General features: G+C 39.2%; 1 protein-coding gene across 2 annotated transcripts in view; it reads right to left on the reverse strand.

Annotated features, from left to right (window-relative positions):
* The window catches only part of VGLL4 (vestigial like family member 4), a 78,533-nt gene that overhangs the window by 52,958 nt on the left and 6,119 nt on the right, over positions 1–19,456 (reverse strand). For both annotated transcript variants that reach the window (XM_030283328.4, XM_030283329.4), the window contains exon 2: positions 18,105–18,181. In XM_030283328.4, the coding sequence (XP_030139188.4) occupies positions 18,105–18,168 (64 nt within the window). In that variant the 5' untranslated portion in view covers positions 18,169–18,181. The remainder of the gene's footprint in view (positions 1–18,104; positions 18,182–19,456) is intronic.

Below are 19,456 nucleotides of genomic sequence, written 5' to 3' on the forward strand. Positions count from 1 at the left end.
TGACTCTCTCTCTCCTTCCAACAATCTCAACATCTTCCTCGAGCTGTGCTCTCCAACCACCCTGAACCCATTCCTCTCTTCTTGAACCCATCAATCCCACCTCACCCAGAGCTCCCCATCCTCTCTCACTCTTTCCCTATCAAAGGTTAATTCTTCATGACCCAGGCTCTAAAATTCCCTGTTTCCCTCCAGATTAGGCACAGAACAGGCCAAGGCACACACAGCACCAAAAGATACTCAGCCATGGGATCCTGAAATCCCAAAAATGAACTGGCAGATCACACTCTCAGGGTACCCCCTTAACTCTCCCTGTCTTGGTTCTTTTCCTATTGACTTTTTATTTCCTTTCTCTTGAGCTCCAGGTGCGCTCAGACCCATGAACTCAGTGTTTGCTTCTCTGACCCAGTGATATTCCACCTGCTTTCCAAAAAGCTGGAAAAACAGATGTCCTGGGTGTACTGGAGTTCACATCCGACTCTTTCCAGAGCAAAGGGGAAAAAAAGCACCAGGACTGGTGGCTTATGAGGAAGAAGTCATAATGGTGCCAGCAGCTCTCCACTGAGATAAAATTCCCCTATAAAAAATCCCAACTCCCAGGCAAGGAAAAAAAAAAAAAAAATCAGCAGTAGGTGGTGAGCTGGGCTAATTACATAAATCAGATTATTGCCAAAAATTCTGGGCTCGTTACTTGCAGAAGTTGGAGGAACTGAAGTGTCATATGAAGATGATTGCTGGGGCTGGGCCAGGACAATTAAAGGAGGAGTCACATCCCTGGTGTGAGGCGCTGATTTGCTCCCAGGATGATAAACACAGACACGGCGTGCACCGACAAGATTCCAGGCAGGCATCAAAGCTGGGGGTGCAGCCCCAAAAGCAAAAGCTCCCAGTTTATGGCCTTAATATTGAGTTTCTGTCAGCCTTGGGAGTGGGGCTGCAGCAGGACTGGCTGCCAGGTGTGTGAGCAGCCCTGGGTAACTGCTCCAGAGTCCAAAATTCACACACTGCTGCTCCCTGCACTCCTGCTGGGCTGGGCTTCCCTTTGAAAAGAATCAGCAGCAAAAAGGCTGGCTGCAAAGCATTGAACTTAATAAACTATAAAATTATAAGCTATATAAACTATATAAATAGATGTAATAAAAAAAGATAATATCTATTATATAGTAGATACAACATAAATATATACATATAAATTATATTAAATATATCATATCTATAAAAGAAAGATATAAATATATATAAAATATATATAATTATTACTAAATATATAAATATACAAAACTGTAGAATATCAATAATATAAAATATAAATATATTAAAATATAAATGTATTAATGAATCTATAAATGCCTATAAATATAACATATATTGTACAGATATCTATAAATATAAACTATATAAATAATTTATATGCAATTACATAAATAATAAATTAAAATTAATTTGGTAAAATTTAATATATTTTATACAATAGTTTGTAATTTATTAATAAAATAAATTCAACAAAAAGCCCAAAATCCTAAGCTGGAGACACTTTACTCTTCACCATTACATGCCTTAGGAATCAGCTTTCAGGATAAATATTTTAATATATTATTATTAAAACAGAGAAATGTTTAAAGAGTATTGCTTTTTTTCCTTTCTCTAGGTTCTTTATGTTGCAACTTCATAATATTGCAAATTTTGCAACGCTGATGCTTTTGTTAAAGGTCCATTTCTCCCATAGGCTCCAGAAAATATTGCACACAATTTTTCTTTTCAGCTTCTAATAGATTTAAAACAAAACAACAAAAAAAAGTAAATTAGGCCTCAAAGTGAATCCACAAGCTCCGAACTGGAAATTAGAGAAAACTTTTGAACTGAACATTTTTGAAGGCTGATCATGAAGTGACAAAATGTTTGGGTTGCACAGAACACAACAACTTTTTAAAAGTATAGATGGATAAAGACTGTCAAAATTTATTTTCTCCTTTGGTGTCCCATCCATCAAATGCACTCAGCCATGTCAAGCTTTTCTGTCTCAGAACAAATTCCAAACCTTGAGCTTTCTCTGAAGTCACACACTTGGACACGCACAACACAACAGAATAAAATTATCATATTTCTTATTACACATAAAGACAAGAACACACCTAAACCAAAACCGCAAGATCAGTATTTTGCCTTCTAAAAGGTGAATTTTCCAACATTTAATACAGACAATAGAATAGAAGTGTTATGAGCACAGAATTTCTCTCTGCAAGGAGCCTTGCAGACAGGAATGCATTCAGTTTGCACCTGAGGCACGCATGCAGCTCTGTGGCAGCTGCAGGATGCAGGCAGGAAGGTGAGATGAGACTCCCCTGGAGGCACAGAAGCCAGTCCCATCCTGACTCTCCAAGCACCACGCCTTGCTTTCACCACTCTCAAAATTACAAATAAAACAACTCCTGCTCTGGATAGTCCTTTCAGGCAGAACCTGTCTGACCTGTTAATGCACTGACAATGGATTTTAAACAGCAGCAGCCTTTATTAAAGTCTTATTAAAGGAACCCTGGTGGAACACCACCTCCTCCTTCACACTCTGCTCAGGCTGCAAACGTGTTGGAACCCTGGCTGCTGAGAATTTTAAACTTTCTGTGCTGACAGGCACTGACCCCCAGGAGAGCACTGCATTTGACCTGAGGCCACGGAGAAGCTTCCAAAATGGAATGATAGAACTGGGATTGTGGGGGTGGAGTTTGAATAGAAGTGTGTGACATCACAGGGTGTGAAACTTAAGAGTTTAAGGGTTTAGAATACAGTAATAGATATAAAGCAAGATGGAGGTTTTAGGGTGGAGGCTGGTCCTTCTTCTTCACCTTCTTCTCCTTCTTTTCTCCTTCCTCTCCATGAGTTGGGTGGTTTTGTGTCACTGGATAAAAAAGTCCCCACTGGGTGCACGGGTGGTTGGTGATTGGGTTAAAAGTAAAAATAATTGAGGTGTCATTTCTTAATTGGACAGCTTATCCTTAAAAGGCCTTATAGAGAGAGAGATGAGGCTCCATTTCTAGTTTGTTAGAGTGAAGTGCTGGAGAACTCAGGGTTTGTGAGACTGTGACACTGATAAGACCTAACAAACATCTGACTCTCAAGAAGAAATACTGTCTGGTGCATTAATCCTGACTGGCAAAAAAGAAGCAAAGACTCCCCACAAACCCTCTCTTTACCTTTATTGATGGGGGATACAAATTCAGATTCTCACAGGAAAGTGAAGCATTTACCCTCCACACGAGAAAGGAGCAGCCAATTCCTGCCTGTACATCTGCAAGCCCAGCATTGCAGCAACCAGAACCTTGCCTTTTGGGAAAAGCTGGGTGAGCTGCATATCCTGGACATTCTGGGGTTACTTGTGACCCTTCACATGTCTCAGTGAGCACAATCTGCTCCTTAACTTCAGCTAAAAAACCCCCACAGCCTGACCTGGGGCTCAGGAAGACATCCTCACACAGTTTGTCTGATCAAATATAAAAATGAGGACTCCACATCCACGAGCCTCACCATAATTAGAATTAATTACTGTTCATGGGAATGAGCCCTGGCAAGGCAGCAGCCCCAGTAAGAAATCTGCAGTGCAGATGATCCCAAGATCAAAGTTCACCTCGCAGAGTTATCAGCAGCAGGATGCAGCTCCAAAGGGAAACTCACCCTCAGTTCCATCAGATATCCCCTCAGATTCTCCCTGTGCACACATCACCTCCACAGGCAACACCAAAGGAACATAAACTGTGCTGCCTGTTGATTTTCCTGAACAAATAACCCTCCCAGCTCCAAAGCCAGTAAGTTCTTTCTATTTAGTCATGGTGCAGCAGATTTGCCACCAGTAAATTCATGTCACTAATAAGAAAGTAGGAGATCAACTGTGCTGCCAGTGTGGAACAACACACATCACCCCTGGCAAAATTTCTGCCTGAATTTTTATTTTTGGGGAATTTTATGCCACCAAGAAAATCCAGCTCTGGTGAGCTGTATCCCACCTCAACATTCCCTCATTTTTTCCCTCTGTGTACACTTGGAACATGATTTTTTAAAGTTTAACCCAACCTTCCCAGCCTGGCAGTGCCACTGCTCCCACTGCAGCTGCTATTCTCAGATCATTCTTATTTACTGATAGGCAGTAAATAAGAATTTTTGGATTTTTGTACCCCACTTTCTCCTCATGTTCTCCACACACTGAACAAATACTGAGCCCTCAGAGCTCTGTCAGCCTCACAAGTGTTGGTGAAATGTGCTGAAGCTTCTCTGCAGTCAGACCAGCTCCAGATTCAACCATCACAGCCCAGAATACTTAATAACACCATTTTTGTTGAGCCAACTTAGGCGTTATTTTGTACCCCCAGACAGGCAAACCAGCTCAGCTTAAAGCCTGCTCCATTTAGCTTTCCTTTGCTTGCTGGAGGATCGAATTTGTGTCAGGAATGTCTGTGCACCAAAGACAATCCCAAAGAAACCAATTAGCCACATCAGGATTCAGCATCAGGAGTGATATCTGAGCACTGCCAGAGGTTATCAAATACCCAACAGCTTGCAAAGTTTCAGAGGAAAAAAAAAACCTAGAAATACTATTAAAAATTTTTAAGTAATAGCTTAAAAATAATAAAAATATTATTAAAATACTATAATATATAATATATATACATGAGACTATATACCTAGTATATGTATAATATACTATATGTATAGTATATATGTATAATAATTCTATATTTAATACAATAGATATTAAATATATTAATACATATAGCATATATACTATATATACTTTTAATATTTAAAAATACTTTTAATATTTAAAAACACATATTGTATATCTATGCTTTTAATAATTAAAAATAGTATAAAAAAGAGATACAAGTCATCTTCTGTGTTGCATAACAAAGCCTGAAAATAAATCCTGCACCTTTGGATGCCAGAGTTGAGCAATGTTGTTTAGGATAAAGCTCAGCACAGCAGTGATTGCAGACAAACAGGTCCCAGGGCAGGGTGTCAGCAGATGACAGCCAGCACACACAAACCCTCATAGAAACATCAAATTCTCCCCTTCACATACTCACATGTCTCCTCTAATTTCCCAGTTATAAAGATTAATCTTGTTCTGATCTGACTGGACTGCAGTAAGAGCTCTGAAGATGGAAATAAATTTAAATTGTTAATATTGCCACAGTGTGTGTTAATCACACCAGGAACTCATTGAACTGGTGCTGCTGGGCCATGAGAACTTCCCAAAGTTGGTTTCCAAGTAAAATTGATAATACACAGCCTGTAACTGAGAACGAGCTGGAGGGGATGTATTGATGCCACCAGCATTTGTCATGCTGTTATTCCATCCCTCATATTATTATTTCATCCCTGACATTGCACAGCACAAACTGTTGTCACTGATTTAAATCACACCAGATTCAACAGCTCCTTCTCAGAACAGTGAGAAACCCAAGCCCACAGTCTGAAAAAACAATTAGAGGCTAAAACATAATTGCAGCAGACTTCAAGAAATTATGTTTATTATGTTTTTTTTTATTTATGGGCTAAAATATTTCAGCAGACTTCAAAAATTATGTTGCAGCTCTTAAAGAAACTTTTAAGTTGTCAATTCCTTTCTCCCCAACCTCCAACTTAATTCCCTACAGAATTCCCTGTGCTTTACCAGTTTCCTTCTCATACATTTACTACAGAAGCACCTGGATATTAAATCTCATAAAATATTTATCTGTCTAAACTCTTATGAATTATGAGCTAAAACAACAATTGACACCATGGCAAAGAATTTGTGCTAAAATTGTTGGAGCACAGGACAGCCTCATCCCTCCTTCAGCCCCTTTTTCACCATTTCTCACCTCTTCTTTCATTCACTGTTAGGATTTTCCACCTTTGGAAGAGCAACTATCAAATTGCAGAGGTACATTTCAGTTAAAGCTGACAACACAAACCTCTAATTGAAATAAAAGTACCTTCCAATTTTTTCTTGCTATTTCAATAAAACGCAAAAAAAAAATCATAAAAAAATTAATTAACTATTGCTTAAAAGCACTAAATACATTAAATGTTTCATTACATTAATAACAATTGATTTCTGTGCAATCAAAATCATCTCAGTTATTTCACAAATGACATGATGTGGATTTCCTTATGGCCATACAAAATCAAGGGTGCCAGTTCACATGGAACATTTAATTAAATAGCTGGCCCATGGAATTTAATTCCAGCAGTAAACTGCACACTCATTTGCAGCCTCCAATCTCTTACCCACACACTACTGCCTTCATAATGGCAAGTAGAAAGAAAATTAAGATCTCAGAGAACACAGAGTAAATTGAGAGACCTTAAAAAAAAAAAAAAAATCCTCATTTACAACTTCTGTTTCTCAAAGGAAACATCAGTTATTCTACAGGTACCAGAAAAATTATTTATCTTCTCTGTTTTAACAATCAAAAGAAGTCACAAGATAGCATCATTTGCATACATATTTTTCCCTTACTTCAATAAATATGTGATTTCAGCCAGTTAAAAGGAAAATTATGATCCCTTTCCAACTTAATGAAGAACAGGAATCCAAAGAGGAAAGGGAAACAAGGAGTTTGTAAAAATATATTTGGAATCTGTCATGTCAGAAGGAAAAAACTCTCTCCTAGCCAAACCCAGGAGAGAATCCAATCTGAGAAATAAATAAAAGTTCTTCCACAAAACTCCTTCTTTAGTACTTTACACATTAATTGGAATTACTGGAGTGCCACCAGAACCTGCTGTTATCAACACCTGGAATTGTGAGGGGAGCACAAGGGCACAGGTTGGAACAGAGCAGTGCAGGACAAGAGGGGAAGCCAAAAGCAGTAGTAAAAATCCACATTTTTCTATTGTCAGCCTTCTTGCTGTTTCTAATTAATATTTGAGTATGACAGAGCAGAAAGTGGCACTAGTGGGATTGCATTAGGGTCAATGAAACAGCTCATCATGCCACTGGGCCCTATTTCTGAGAAGGAAGAAGAAAAATAAATTAGGATAGAGCTGCCAGATGATCAGACAGACACAGGCAAGGAAACCTGAACAGGTGACCATAAAAAAGTGGGAACACACCAGAGTGCGGGCAGATAACAATATTCAAGTTCTTATTACAATTTTTATTTTGTTTTATTCAAGATCTTATTACGATATGATACTGCAGTTGTCACATGGATTTACCAGGTTGCCTCTGCTCTACCTATGGATGGATAAATTTAATCTTGGATCAATCAAGTGGATCAATTTAATCTTGAATTCTTCCAAAAATCAAGCCCTTAGTGTCAGAATCTGTGGGTATTGATGATTCTGAGATTGTAGAAAGTCTCTGTCGTTCTGCCCCGTTGCCAAAGCAGAAGCCATAATTCGTCTGTGCTGGTTTCAAGGTTGTTTATTCTGTTTATCTCTAACATGTTCTGCTGCCCTGCCGCAGCTCTGTCCTGCAGGGCAGCGTGTGGGGCTCTGCCCTCAGTGGGATGGTACAAACATTAAATACCACAAACTACCTGTGCTGGATTTACAATAACGTGCCAATATCTGTCACCTACGTTGGACAGTGTGTCCCCAGCCTGAACCAACAGAAAAATGCCAACACCACAGTGAAACATGGAGGGCATGAAGAAGGAGAAAAAGGACAAGACACACCCAATTCCTCCATCTTGTCCCCTTTGAACCCCTAATCTAGAAACCTAAAATTTTACTTTTGCACCCGTGCCACACTTAATTATTACTCTTATCAAACACTCAAAGCTTGTAATTCATCCTGTAAGATTGAAAACTCTTTTCCATGGACAGAGATCACAGACAGTGTCTCTGGGGGCTCTGTCCAGGGGGGTTCCTGACCCCTGCCAGGGTCCCAGGGCAGCCAGAGGGAAGCCCTGGATTCCCACACTTAGAACTGCAGAGATTGTGTCTTGAGCCATCCAGAACCCCAGCAGGCCCTCGCTGCTCCCAGCAGCTCTGTCCTGACACGGAATTCCCATTTTCTCTTGGAATTCCCATTTTCTCTCGTGCTCTGCCTGCTGTCCAAGGGGCTGTGGTGAGGTTTGGTTGGACAAGCAGGGGAGTGCCCAAGAAATCCATGAGGTTCCATTCCTGGTGCCAGCCCACAGCAGCTGGGAGCTCTGCTGGCACGCTCTGGGAGCAGGAGCCAGCCTGGCACAAAGTTCCAGCAGCCTTTAAAGGCAAAACCTCTGGGGGGAGGCAGGAGGAGCTGAGCCGCTGCTGGTGGAGCAGCTCCTGCCAGGAGCAGCCAGCCACCTCAGAGCTCCCCACTGACACCAGAAACCATCATCTCAAAAAATGCCATTAACAAAATCCTAATTACTTTTACATTTTCCAAATCCTTCTTGCTTTCCACAGAAGACCACAGTGCAAAGGCCATTATTTTTCTTCATAAACATGGACAAATTACATTCCTAATAAGCTGTATATCTATTTTATTCAACGATAAAAGTAATATTCTTATTCAACTTATGAATAAACTATGAATAATGAATTAAAAAATATAAATTAAATTCATATTCAACATATGAATAAATTATTGATTGATAATTCTGTTAAGAACTACTATCAGTGTTTATGTATTTAAAGCTAAGTAACTATTCAAATATACTTTTAAAATTGGAGTTCATCATTTTGGACTAAAAGAATAATTGGAGTAGGTATAAATGTAGTTTAAGATTATGTAATTATGGTAAGTATCAGCATTCCACAATAAATATATCCTGAAAATGTATTCCGGGAAAAAAAATTCTGAAAACAATATATATATTCTGAAAATATATATATTATGAAATATATATATATATTCTGAAAAAATATATATATTCTAAAAAAAAAAATATATATATATATTCTGAAATTCTCCCAAAGACAGAGCCTTGCACAGTAAGATCACAGATTTCTACACTGCTCAACCTGAACATATTGGAATTCCAGAGCACTACGGGAAAACCATTCTATTGTGTGCTGATGAGGCACATCTGAGGATAAAAACAGCTGAAAGAGATCCTTGCTAGACCTCACAATTTGGAGGCAAGTTCAAATGGAAAGCACAAGTTTTGCACGTTAACAATACTTTAATAAAACGTTAATAAACATTATAAAAGGCTAATAAAATCCAGTGCTACTCCAGGCTAAGCAAGAGGAGCAGCAGGATGCACAAACTGGACAGAGGGAGCCAGGGATGATTGGGGCACTTTCTGTCCCCAGCCCCAAAGAGGCAAATAAAGCAGATTTCCAGGAACGGAGTCACAGCTGCAGCACACAGATGTTTGCACACAAACCAAACACACACCGTGGGCATGACCCAGAAAATAAAAGCACTTACTGCTCTTGGCATGCTTCCAGAAAACCCCAGTGCCTGTACTAAAATTGCTCCCTTTGAAACAAGAAAACACACAAAGGGCCATTTCTGCCCAACTGGTTAGAGTTTCTATTTAACTGCTTAGAATTACATTTCAGAATTGAGAATATTAGCAGTAAATGTGTATCTAAATCACATTTATTCCAGTGCTATGCAATTATTATCACTGTTGTAGGGGAGGCACAGAAATACTCTTGGAGGGTTTTGGGGCACCTTTCCATGAACATGTCATTAAACTTAAAGTCAGAACAGAAAGGGGGAAAAAATCAGAGGAGAGTAATAAATCACTCTTCACTCTTCAATTTGCTAAATAAGAAGCATTTCTCTTTTAAGCTCATGGATGACAGAATTTTCTGTACTGACATTGTTTATAGCTGCCCTGCAGATTTGTAGCCAGAATTCCGCTTTCACAGGGAATTGATTTTTGAGTCAGCAGAAAAAGAGGGGGTGTGAGAAATAGATTGGTAGAGAATTTTAAGTCTGATAAAAAGACTATAACATATAATATATTGTAATTATTTATTTACAATTAATTATTATTGCAATATATTGTAATTATAATATATTGCAATTAAGAAATAGTTAACTTCTAATTGCAATAAGTGTGAATTATAACATCTGTTTTGTCTCACCCTTCACATAAAACTAAAAATAGAATAAAAGTTTTTAAAACACCTCTCAGTTACCCCATCTCCTAGTCAAAAAAAAAAAAAACCCATAATCCAACAAGGGGTTAAAAATAAAAGCAAGTCATTTTGGTGTTTGCTTCTTGGAGAAAAAATAAGTTTCTCTTCAGGCTGAAGCAAAGCACTGCAGCTTTTTTTCCTTCTTGAGCAGCAGAACAAAAGGCAGAAGTCAGTAAAGCAGAGTGTTAATTGACTGTATCCTCTCTTTGTTTCACAAGCCATTCTATCAGGACACTCACCTTGGACTGGAAAATCCATGTGCAGATCCCTCCTCCTCCTCCAGTCAGGATTTGAATGGCATATCATAAATAAAGTCTGGGTTCCCAGCCAGGGAAAAATGGAAATTCCAAACAGATGCCCATTAACTAAGAACTTGCATGTTGCTTTTTACAACAAAACTGTAAAATTTCTGTGATCATTTCACTAAAGGCTGTGTGACTGAACAAGGAGTTAAGTTTGCATAGGACCACCTCAATTTTTAATTTATAGGCAATTTTAACTGCTGCTGAAGGAATTGGGTTTATAATGTTGAGCCTGGTTTAAGACACAGTGTTAGAGGCAGCAAGGAAGTCTCAAAGTGTTCTATTCCAACCCTTCCAGACACTTGATAAAGTGCTGAAATAAGTACCTACAGAAACAAGTACATAAAAAAGAATAGAGAAAGTGATAAATATGCCAAATGCAAAGTCCTGCTGCAATATTTTAACTCCTTTCCCCAGTTCTGCCTTGCTGCCATTTCCAGGAATGCTCTGTGTGCCCTCTGTGCTCCTAAAGGACATCCTGCAAATCACCCTGCATTTTTCTAGCCAGCCTGCAGTACTTCCAATTAACAAAGAACTTTTTTCTTTCTTTCTTTCTAAAACCAAATTAAACACACCAAATAATATGTACCACGGGAAGAATGGTCAGATTTCCACTATTCCAGTTTCCATCCCCACCAGAAAAGCTGCACAGACAAACCCTAATCCAGGAATAATTTCCCTGCTTTGTTGGGGAGTTCAGGCTGTAACAAAGACGAGTTCTGGTAAAATGGAGAAACAGATAAATCTGGTAAAACAGACAAATCTGATAAACCAGACAAACCCCAAGGCCAGAATCTGAGAAATGCCAATCATTCAGCAGCATGTGCACTGACAAATCCCATATGGGCTGGGCCATCCCCTCCTTCAGCCAGCTGTGATTTGCACTGCTCAGGATCTCATGACAAATTCCATCCCAGCAAGGAGATTCCTCCGCCTCCAATTGCCAGCCAGCATTTAGAGAGATAAAATTTCAGCAAACACCATTTATTGTGGGGGGGAATGCCAGCAGCCCCCATATTTTATCCCAAATGAACTGAGAAGGGCTGAGGAAGAAAAGCCACAATTGTGTGGCTGCCACTGCTCAGGAACATCTGGGGTGCCTGAAGGATGCTGTGACTGTTTCCAAACTGCAGGCAGCTGAACTTTGTAAAAATTAATTCCAAAGGAACACGCAGGCCCTTTGTTCCTGCAGGAATTTCCATCCCTGCACTGGCTCTGCTAATGGGGTTCCCCTCCACTAAAACACATCGAGGCGCCAAGCAGACAATTGCCCTATTTTCCAACCTATTTAACACGTTGAAAACATCCTTTTATTTTCTTGCTACAATAAACTCGGAGGAATAAAAGGAAAGGGTGAAACTTTCCGGGGGTAAGAATAATTCATTGTTTTTTTTTTAAACAAAACAAGCCAAGCAAGCAGTTGTTCTATGTAACACTCGTGCTTCCAAGAAAATCCTAAAATTAATGGGATGGCCCTGACAGCACTCACAGGAAGCTACTCTGTGAGACCCTGAGTGATACAAACAGCTAAAGGTTTTGGAAAGACAAAAAGCAGAAGGTCAGAAGTTCAGCCATTCAGATATTTTACTAAAAACCAGCTTTACTGATATTTCAAACAGTGAAGATATTAGTATTTTCTGTGGGGCTCATCAATTTAAAAGCAGAACACTCTGCATGTTATTATTCAGTTTTATTATTTCAAGCTTTTGGTATTCATACAACATCAGATGATTCAGGCTGCATCTCAAGGATTGAACCACTTCTGTTTTTTCATCACATTATTACTGTGCTGAAACGTCACATTTCCATACTTTTCCCCCTTCCATTTAAAAAAAAAAAAAAAAAAAAAAAAAAAAGGGGATGATTTATGTCACAAATTCCACTCCAAAACTAACTGGATTCCCTCCACCATTGATCAAACATTACTTACATGACAAACTGATAAATGTGCTTTTAACACCTCTCATAGCTGTTAAGGGATTACAAATACAGATTTTTGCTGACACTGCTCCTTAGAAATCAGAGCTTTTCCTCCAGGAAACTTCACTTTCTCCTTTGCTGGACAGCACAGATAAGCTCTGACACAAGCACCGTTGCTAAATCATAAGAACTATTCTGTTGCTGAGCTACACATTAATTTCCAGAATGGAAGGATCCAGGGTATTAAAGTGACTTGCAGAACACCACCAGTCTAATCACATCCCTAATTTTTAAAGGCAACTTTTTGTGTATATCCAATATCTGCCTCTTCTCTGAACCAGCCTGGCAAAAAGACAACAAAGTCAATATTTTAATTAGCCATAAAAGAAGAAACAAACATCCATGTGGTGAATCCATCTATATTCATATTAGAAGTGATCCTGGAGAGCTTCTCACTCTCCCCTCAGCCAAAGTCCTGAAGAAGTTGCCAAGCTCTAAATGAAAATTTCTGCTGGGTTGGTTGGTAAGAGACACCCAAGAGCTGACAGACCTTGATAAAAAAAACCCAAGCTCTGAAAGCACTCAGAAAAAAACACACATACAAAATACTGTCAAATTTATGTACAAAATGCAAGATAAAAATCGGAATTCAAGTGGTTGTGTCCTACAAAACAAAAAACTGCATTACTGGAGGAGTCCTGGAAGTCACAGGAAGGAAGATTTTTAGTAGAAGCATCATATAGAACCTTTTCCTGGTAAGGTAAATTCCTACTTAGGCTACATTGGGAAAAGCCAAGACAGGTATTTTGTCAGTCCTTGCAATGACTCCCAGGTAGAGGAACAGAAGCCAAAACTCTCCAAAGCAAGGAATTTTGAAGGACACAAACTCATTTTAGATGTCAGAAGATCCCTAAACATGCTCCAGGATGCCCTTATTAAACCAATTTGAGTCCCTTCCACCCATGAAACAAAAGTTCATGGATGAGCAGCAATACTGAAATTATTTCTTTGTCACAAAATTTGCTGGTTTTCCCCTACAGGTGCAAATAAAATACAAAGGGCACATCACATGATAAGATTGTGTTCTACTGGAATTCTTTTCTTGTTTTGAGTGATATTTTGCTACAGAATATTTCCTGTCCTTATACTACAATTCCTCCCAGTTCTACTCGGAATGGGGTGAAGTTGTGAACAGAAAATACACAAGGATTGTGACATGAAACTGCTGTTTCACATCTGAGCAAAAATGCTGTCCTGTTGCCCATTTTTCTGAAGCAGATGAATCTCTAGGGGAAAAAAAAAGGAAAGCAAGCAAACAAAAAACCCCAAAACACACAACCAAATGAATGCTGGAAAAGCCTCACAATCCTCTAAAACCAAACTGCAAATGGTCCTTGAGACTTCCTTTGTATCAAGTGGATTCACAAATCAAATTCCATCCATTTCTTCACTTCAGTCACTCCGAACACCTTCAGGATTTGGGGTACTTTCAGTGCTGATGTAACTGCTCCCACAGAAGGATGGAAGCTCTTTAAAGTCCTGCAAACATTGATTTTAGATCCTGCCTCAGGCTCACTGCCCGTAATTTGCCATAAATTTACACAACAAACAGTAGCAGTGCGGGTGGAAAGTCCTGGTGATGCTGGAAATATTTCATCATTAATATCTTCAACACAAATAACAACACTCGAGTCTAATTCTGCTATAAATGCTGCTTGTCTTTTTTTTATTTAAAACAACAAGCTTACAAAGCCACCATCTTCTTCAATAGTGCTAAAAAATAATAAATTCTCCTCAACCCAGCCTTGAAGCAGATTTTTTTTTGGGATCAGCTATCCAAAACAAAGCATCATTGCATATTTATTCATAAGGGGGTGGCAGCCAGCACAAAATTCGTGCTCCTAATGAGCTCCTGGTACTAGAGATGAGCAGTAAAAACTGCTTGGTGGCTCTTGTCTACACCAGGATTTTATTACAAAGCAGATTAGGGCAGGGATTTTAAAGCACAATAATTCTTCTGTACTAGAAATATCAACTGTATGGTCTGGCTTAATTATTTGAAGTGGATTAAACTAAACCACATAAAAGCAACTGCTGCCAAACAATAACAGTGCTCACAGGCAAGGAGTGTGGAATTGCAGTTCCAGGCTTCCCTGCACACATGTGAATGATGGCACATCTGCAAGGAGCACGGATTCATCAAAGACAATTCTTATTTTTTTTAATGTAGTTCTCTATCAGTTTTGCAAAGCATAAATCAAGTCTCAACAGGTATGCATTTGGTCCAAAGCAGTAAAATGCAAAGTTTTACCCAGGAATTGGTGGTGCCATTTGTAAGCTGCTCACAAACCTTTCATTTCCTTCTGGAAGTGTATTTTCTCCTGCTTGCCCACAGCAGAATTTTCACTATATTATCCTGAGAGAGTGAGAAAAGACATGGTGTTTCTCATTCTCTACCACATTTTTAATCTGGGCTTGCATATTGGAGGGAAGTGTAAATAAAGTGTTACTATAAATCCACACACACTGAGTACAAAGTGCTCACAATAAAATCTGCAGGCACAAGTCCTGATCACTGTTTTCCTTCACTGTTCTCTCAATGTCAAGATAATGCTTTTAAAACTCTGCTTATGACTGAAAGACCAGTTCCCAAATGCCTTATACAAGATAAATAGGAAATTATAATCCTCCTCACTGCTTGAATACTTGCTTTAACCCTACCAGCTCACCCTGTGCTCTTCCAAAAGCAGCTAAATTGAACCCTGAGCAGATGAGAAATCAGAACCAACCCAGGAAGAACAGTGCAGGGAGAGAAGAGGAACGAGTGCCAAGCATCTCATTGGAAACTGCAAAAAACAAGTCTACAATAACCCATGTTCTGTAAGGTTTAAGGCTGTGATGACAATAAAAGCCCAGCATGGATGCACATCATATAGATAGTTACTTGTTCTAAATCCAATCCCTGAAAAGATCCAAGCAAAACCTTCCAGGTGCCACTTACAGATGAAATAGTTGCACATTGCCTACAGCTCCTCATCAGTGCAGATTTCTTTACGGCCTTTCCTCCACTACTGACAAGTCAGAAATTAGTGACCAGCCTTTAACATGTCTGACTAATAATGACATCATTGCTTGTCTTCTTTTGTTCAGCCTTCTTTTGCTTTTTTAAGTACAGCTCCCCTGTACAATAAACCTAACTAACTGCTTCCATCTCCGTGGCAGGAGTTAAAACCCCGAGGTGCAGGAGCCATTCCTGGTCCATAATTAATCCTTCCCGTGACACAGCAGTTCAACAAATGTGGTTCATAAATTTTCATTGCTAACAAGTGCAGGATGATTTAAACTGGGAGCTGCTGAAATACAGTTTCTAGTTCCTGAGCTAAACCAGAGATGAGACTGAAAGCAGCACCCAGGGATTACCAAAATCATCCTGCCCAGTATGGAACTGGGGCATCAACTGGGAGCCACCATCACTCTATGGCTCTGTCCTGGGTTTCATTCCTTCCCCTTTTCCTTTTCTGTTTGCATTATCATAAATATAACATTTTATTTCAGTAACTGAATTGTTCTATCTCAACCTACAGGTTTTACCTTTTTTCTGATTCCTCTCCCCATCCCAGCAGGGCTGGCAGGTGAGGAGCTGTGTGGCACTTGCTTGCTGGCTGAGGTTAAACTCATTTCTTTAAGTGCTGCTAAGTTGAAAAGTATTTGTTTTAAACAGCTCATGATTTGTGTACACAAAGACACTTCAGTATTACTTGGCCCTGCAGTGAGTGCCCATGGAGATAAGAAGATCCTTCACATTTCAAAGCATTAAATTAATAAATACTGGCAATATTGCTGCACTCCTGGTCCTTACTGGAATACTGGAAACACTGCAGAATTCTTTTTAGACAAAGTGAGTGGTGATAGAGAAATACAGACAGCACCACTGCCAGAACTTCACTGAAAGCTCAAGGATAACAGCTAAATGCAAGATTAAAACTAATTTCCAAATTAACTGCTTTTCAGCCAGAACAACTTCAAGGATAACAGCTAAATTCAAGATTTAAAATTAACTTTTTTTTTTTTTCACCCAGAACAAGTTCAAGGATAACTGCTAAATTCAAAATTTAAAACTAACTTCCAAACTAACTTCTTTTTACCCAGAACAAGTTTAAGGATAACAGCTGAATTCAAGATTAAAACTAGCTTCCAAACTAACTTCATTTTACCCAGAAGGAGTTCCAAGAGCTGACAGAGAAAGGCACAAGCTCAGGGACAGCCCTGCTCATTTCTTTCCTGCCAGCAGCTCCTGCCACTGCAGCACTTCGGGGTGTGAGAGAACAGCAGGGCAAGCTGGAGACAGCACAAGTTAGAAGCTGCAGAGTGGCATAAATCTAATTAAGTCTAAGTGGTAAGACTAAAGGAATGTAAATTAGAACCAGATACACATCAGCTCCCTCACAAGTGAGCTGCACTGAATCAGACTTCCTCTGGATTCTCTAAATCCAGCATTCCTACCCTGTGGAGCTCAAAATCAAACTAGTCTTAGGCAATAGTTAACCAAAAAGAATGCATTTAAGCTCAAGTTGAGAGTATAAATTCAAGATATACTCTTTTAAATGCAGCCAAAAGAAATCCCCCCCCATGTCAAAATCATGGTTGAAATTATTTCCTCAAGGAGTTCCACTGTTCATTTTACCAGTAATGGTAAAGAACTGGGGCAAATCAACCAAATCATCCCTCCAGAGTGGCACCACTGAAAACCTGGTGCTTATCCAGCAGCAAAGTGAACATGCAAGAACAGCAAAACCAACGTTCCTTACACAAAGCAGATTTACAGCAGCAAAGCAATTATTTCACTCAATATCCAAGGCAAATCATTTTCAAAAATATATACTGAACAAATGGACGAAAGAAGAAAAGATGCATTCATCTTAAAAGGTGATTTTATGCACAGAAACAACTTGCAAAAGCAGTTTGAAATTCAAAATACCATTTTCCTAGTCAGAAACCCAAAATGCTCTTTTTCTCCTGAGGTTGTCACCCAAAGTGCACACACTACTCAGAAAGCACCAAGGACATTTCTTACTGAGCATGCAGGGAGCAATCTGATCTGTGAACTGGCACTGCAGCTTGACAGAATTGAAAATATTATTCTAACAAGGGTTAACCCATCTGAAACTCTTACCATGAATGGTAACAGCAAAAATATTATCCAATACCAAAAATATTACCAAAATATTACCCAAATAATGGGCAACGTGAGCCTCTGGCTATTTAAAACCCACTAATTCCCTTTTGCTGGCAGAGAAAGGCAAATGAAGAGCTCATTACTAATGATAAAAGTTAACCTGAGAGCCTTTATCAAGTGAAATCTTCACAGCCCACTGGTGCCTACCCAGTTCTGTGTTCCTAAATGAGATCTAACCAAAATTATCTGGGAGTCTGAGTTCTCAACCTGGCCCGAGTTTGACAACAGCTCCACCACAACAATGCAAATGCATCTGGGAAAAGAGAGGCACCTTGACATGAATTAAATACATTTTAAAATATTACTCATATTTCTATACATGGATGTATAAAATAATTTTTAAAAATCCAGTCATTCTGTCCTGCCCACTGACCAATTTAAATGCAAGGTGTTGGGTTTGCACCTGAGGAAAATGATCTCTAAAGGGTTTCCTACACACCTACATGAGCCTGAAGACAGTTTCCTATAGTTCCTGGGCTCAGTAGAATTCCAAGCTGGATGGAAGCAGCCTCTAGGCTGCTCCAAAACTAACTATCCAACGTGCAAACACAAAGCAGCTGGGTCCAGCAAGGCAGGGAACTTACGTTTCTCATCATCAGCGTGGACCAGAGATGCTGCTCTGGACAGCACATCCAAGGGAGTCTCCATTCCTCTCTGGATCCTGCAAAATTCAGAACCAAGGTTTCAGAGAGCAAACTGAAAACCCAGAGCACACACACACCCCCCAGGCTTACAGAAGCACAACAGCAGCATGACAGCAGAAAGAAACAAAAAACCAAATGTTTGTGCAAAGTGTCACTGCTGAGAACAGGGGGAGAAATGCTGGTATTGCCTTTCCCACCCAAACACTGCAGGACAAAATTCTCAGGTGCTGGAGCTGCCACACTGCTCACACACGGTGGAGCAGGGTAATCAATTTACAAATTAACTGCTTTTCAGTTAATTAAAAAAACCCTTCAGTTTTTTAAAAAAATTCAGTTAAAAAAAACCCCTGTGGTAGTGGTTGTACCTAACAAACAGCTCCGTGGAGAACACCAAGATATTGTCCCTGCACTGCTGGCCTGGCTGCCTGCACAGCCATGGGCTGCTTTAGATCCTCAGGGTTCCAGAAAATCCACCTCCACACCCTCTCCCATGCCCAGAGGATAATCATCCAAATTTTATCATTTTATTAAGTTTTTTTTTACAAATAAACACGCAGTTGAACTCTGGGTATGTGTGTGTACAACCACACACAGAACTGTATTTTTTCCAGTCATAATCACACCTCAGTAGCTGCTTTTCCCTGGATTTTGCCCCTTACAACACAAAATTTTAGTTTAAAAAATTAATTCCCACCACATTAAAAATGCCTACTCCAGCACTACACCAAGCAACAAACTCCCATAAAACCAAGGATTGCATTGCAGCTTCTCAAAGTTTCACATGACTGGCTTTAAAACTAAAAATAAAAAGATGTTTCTGTATGAAATTCCAAAAATATGGAAAAGAACGGAAGGAAGAAAATAAGAGAATAACACGCTGTCAAGATGTTTTTTACTACAAGGCCAACAACTTATAAATGTTTCAAATAAAAAGGCAACAGCACAGGCAGAATTGTTAAAAAAATGGAGAACGAGGAAAAAACCCAGAGCAACCAAATTTTGTTGAAGTTTTTCCACAAAATCTTAGGGAAAAACTTCTCCCATAAGAACTGCTTACTGTAACTTATTTTACAGTGTGATCTTAAAAAAAAAAAAAAAAAAAAAAAGGTAGTGGAAACTGCAGAAATCTCAAACACATGTCCAGCATGTACATTGACTTAACAACAAGCACATGTTTGGGAAGCAATTTCCTTGACTTTGCACTAAAACAATAAACCTCACCATCCTCACTCCCTCCTCCTAAGTCAGACTTTAATCAAAGACTTTAAAGCATAAAAGAAAGGATTTTAAAG

This window comes from Taeniopygia guttata, chromosome 12 (genome assembly GCF_048771995.1).
Source record: "Taeniopygia guttata chromosome 12, bTaeGut7.mat, whole genome shotgun sequence".
Classification (NCBI taxonomy): domain Eukaryota; kingdom Metazoa; phylum Chordata; class Aves; order Passeriformes; family Estrildidae; genus Taeniopygia; species Taeniopygia guttata.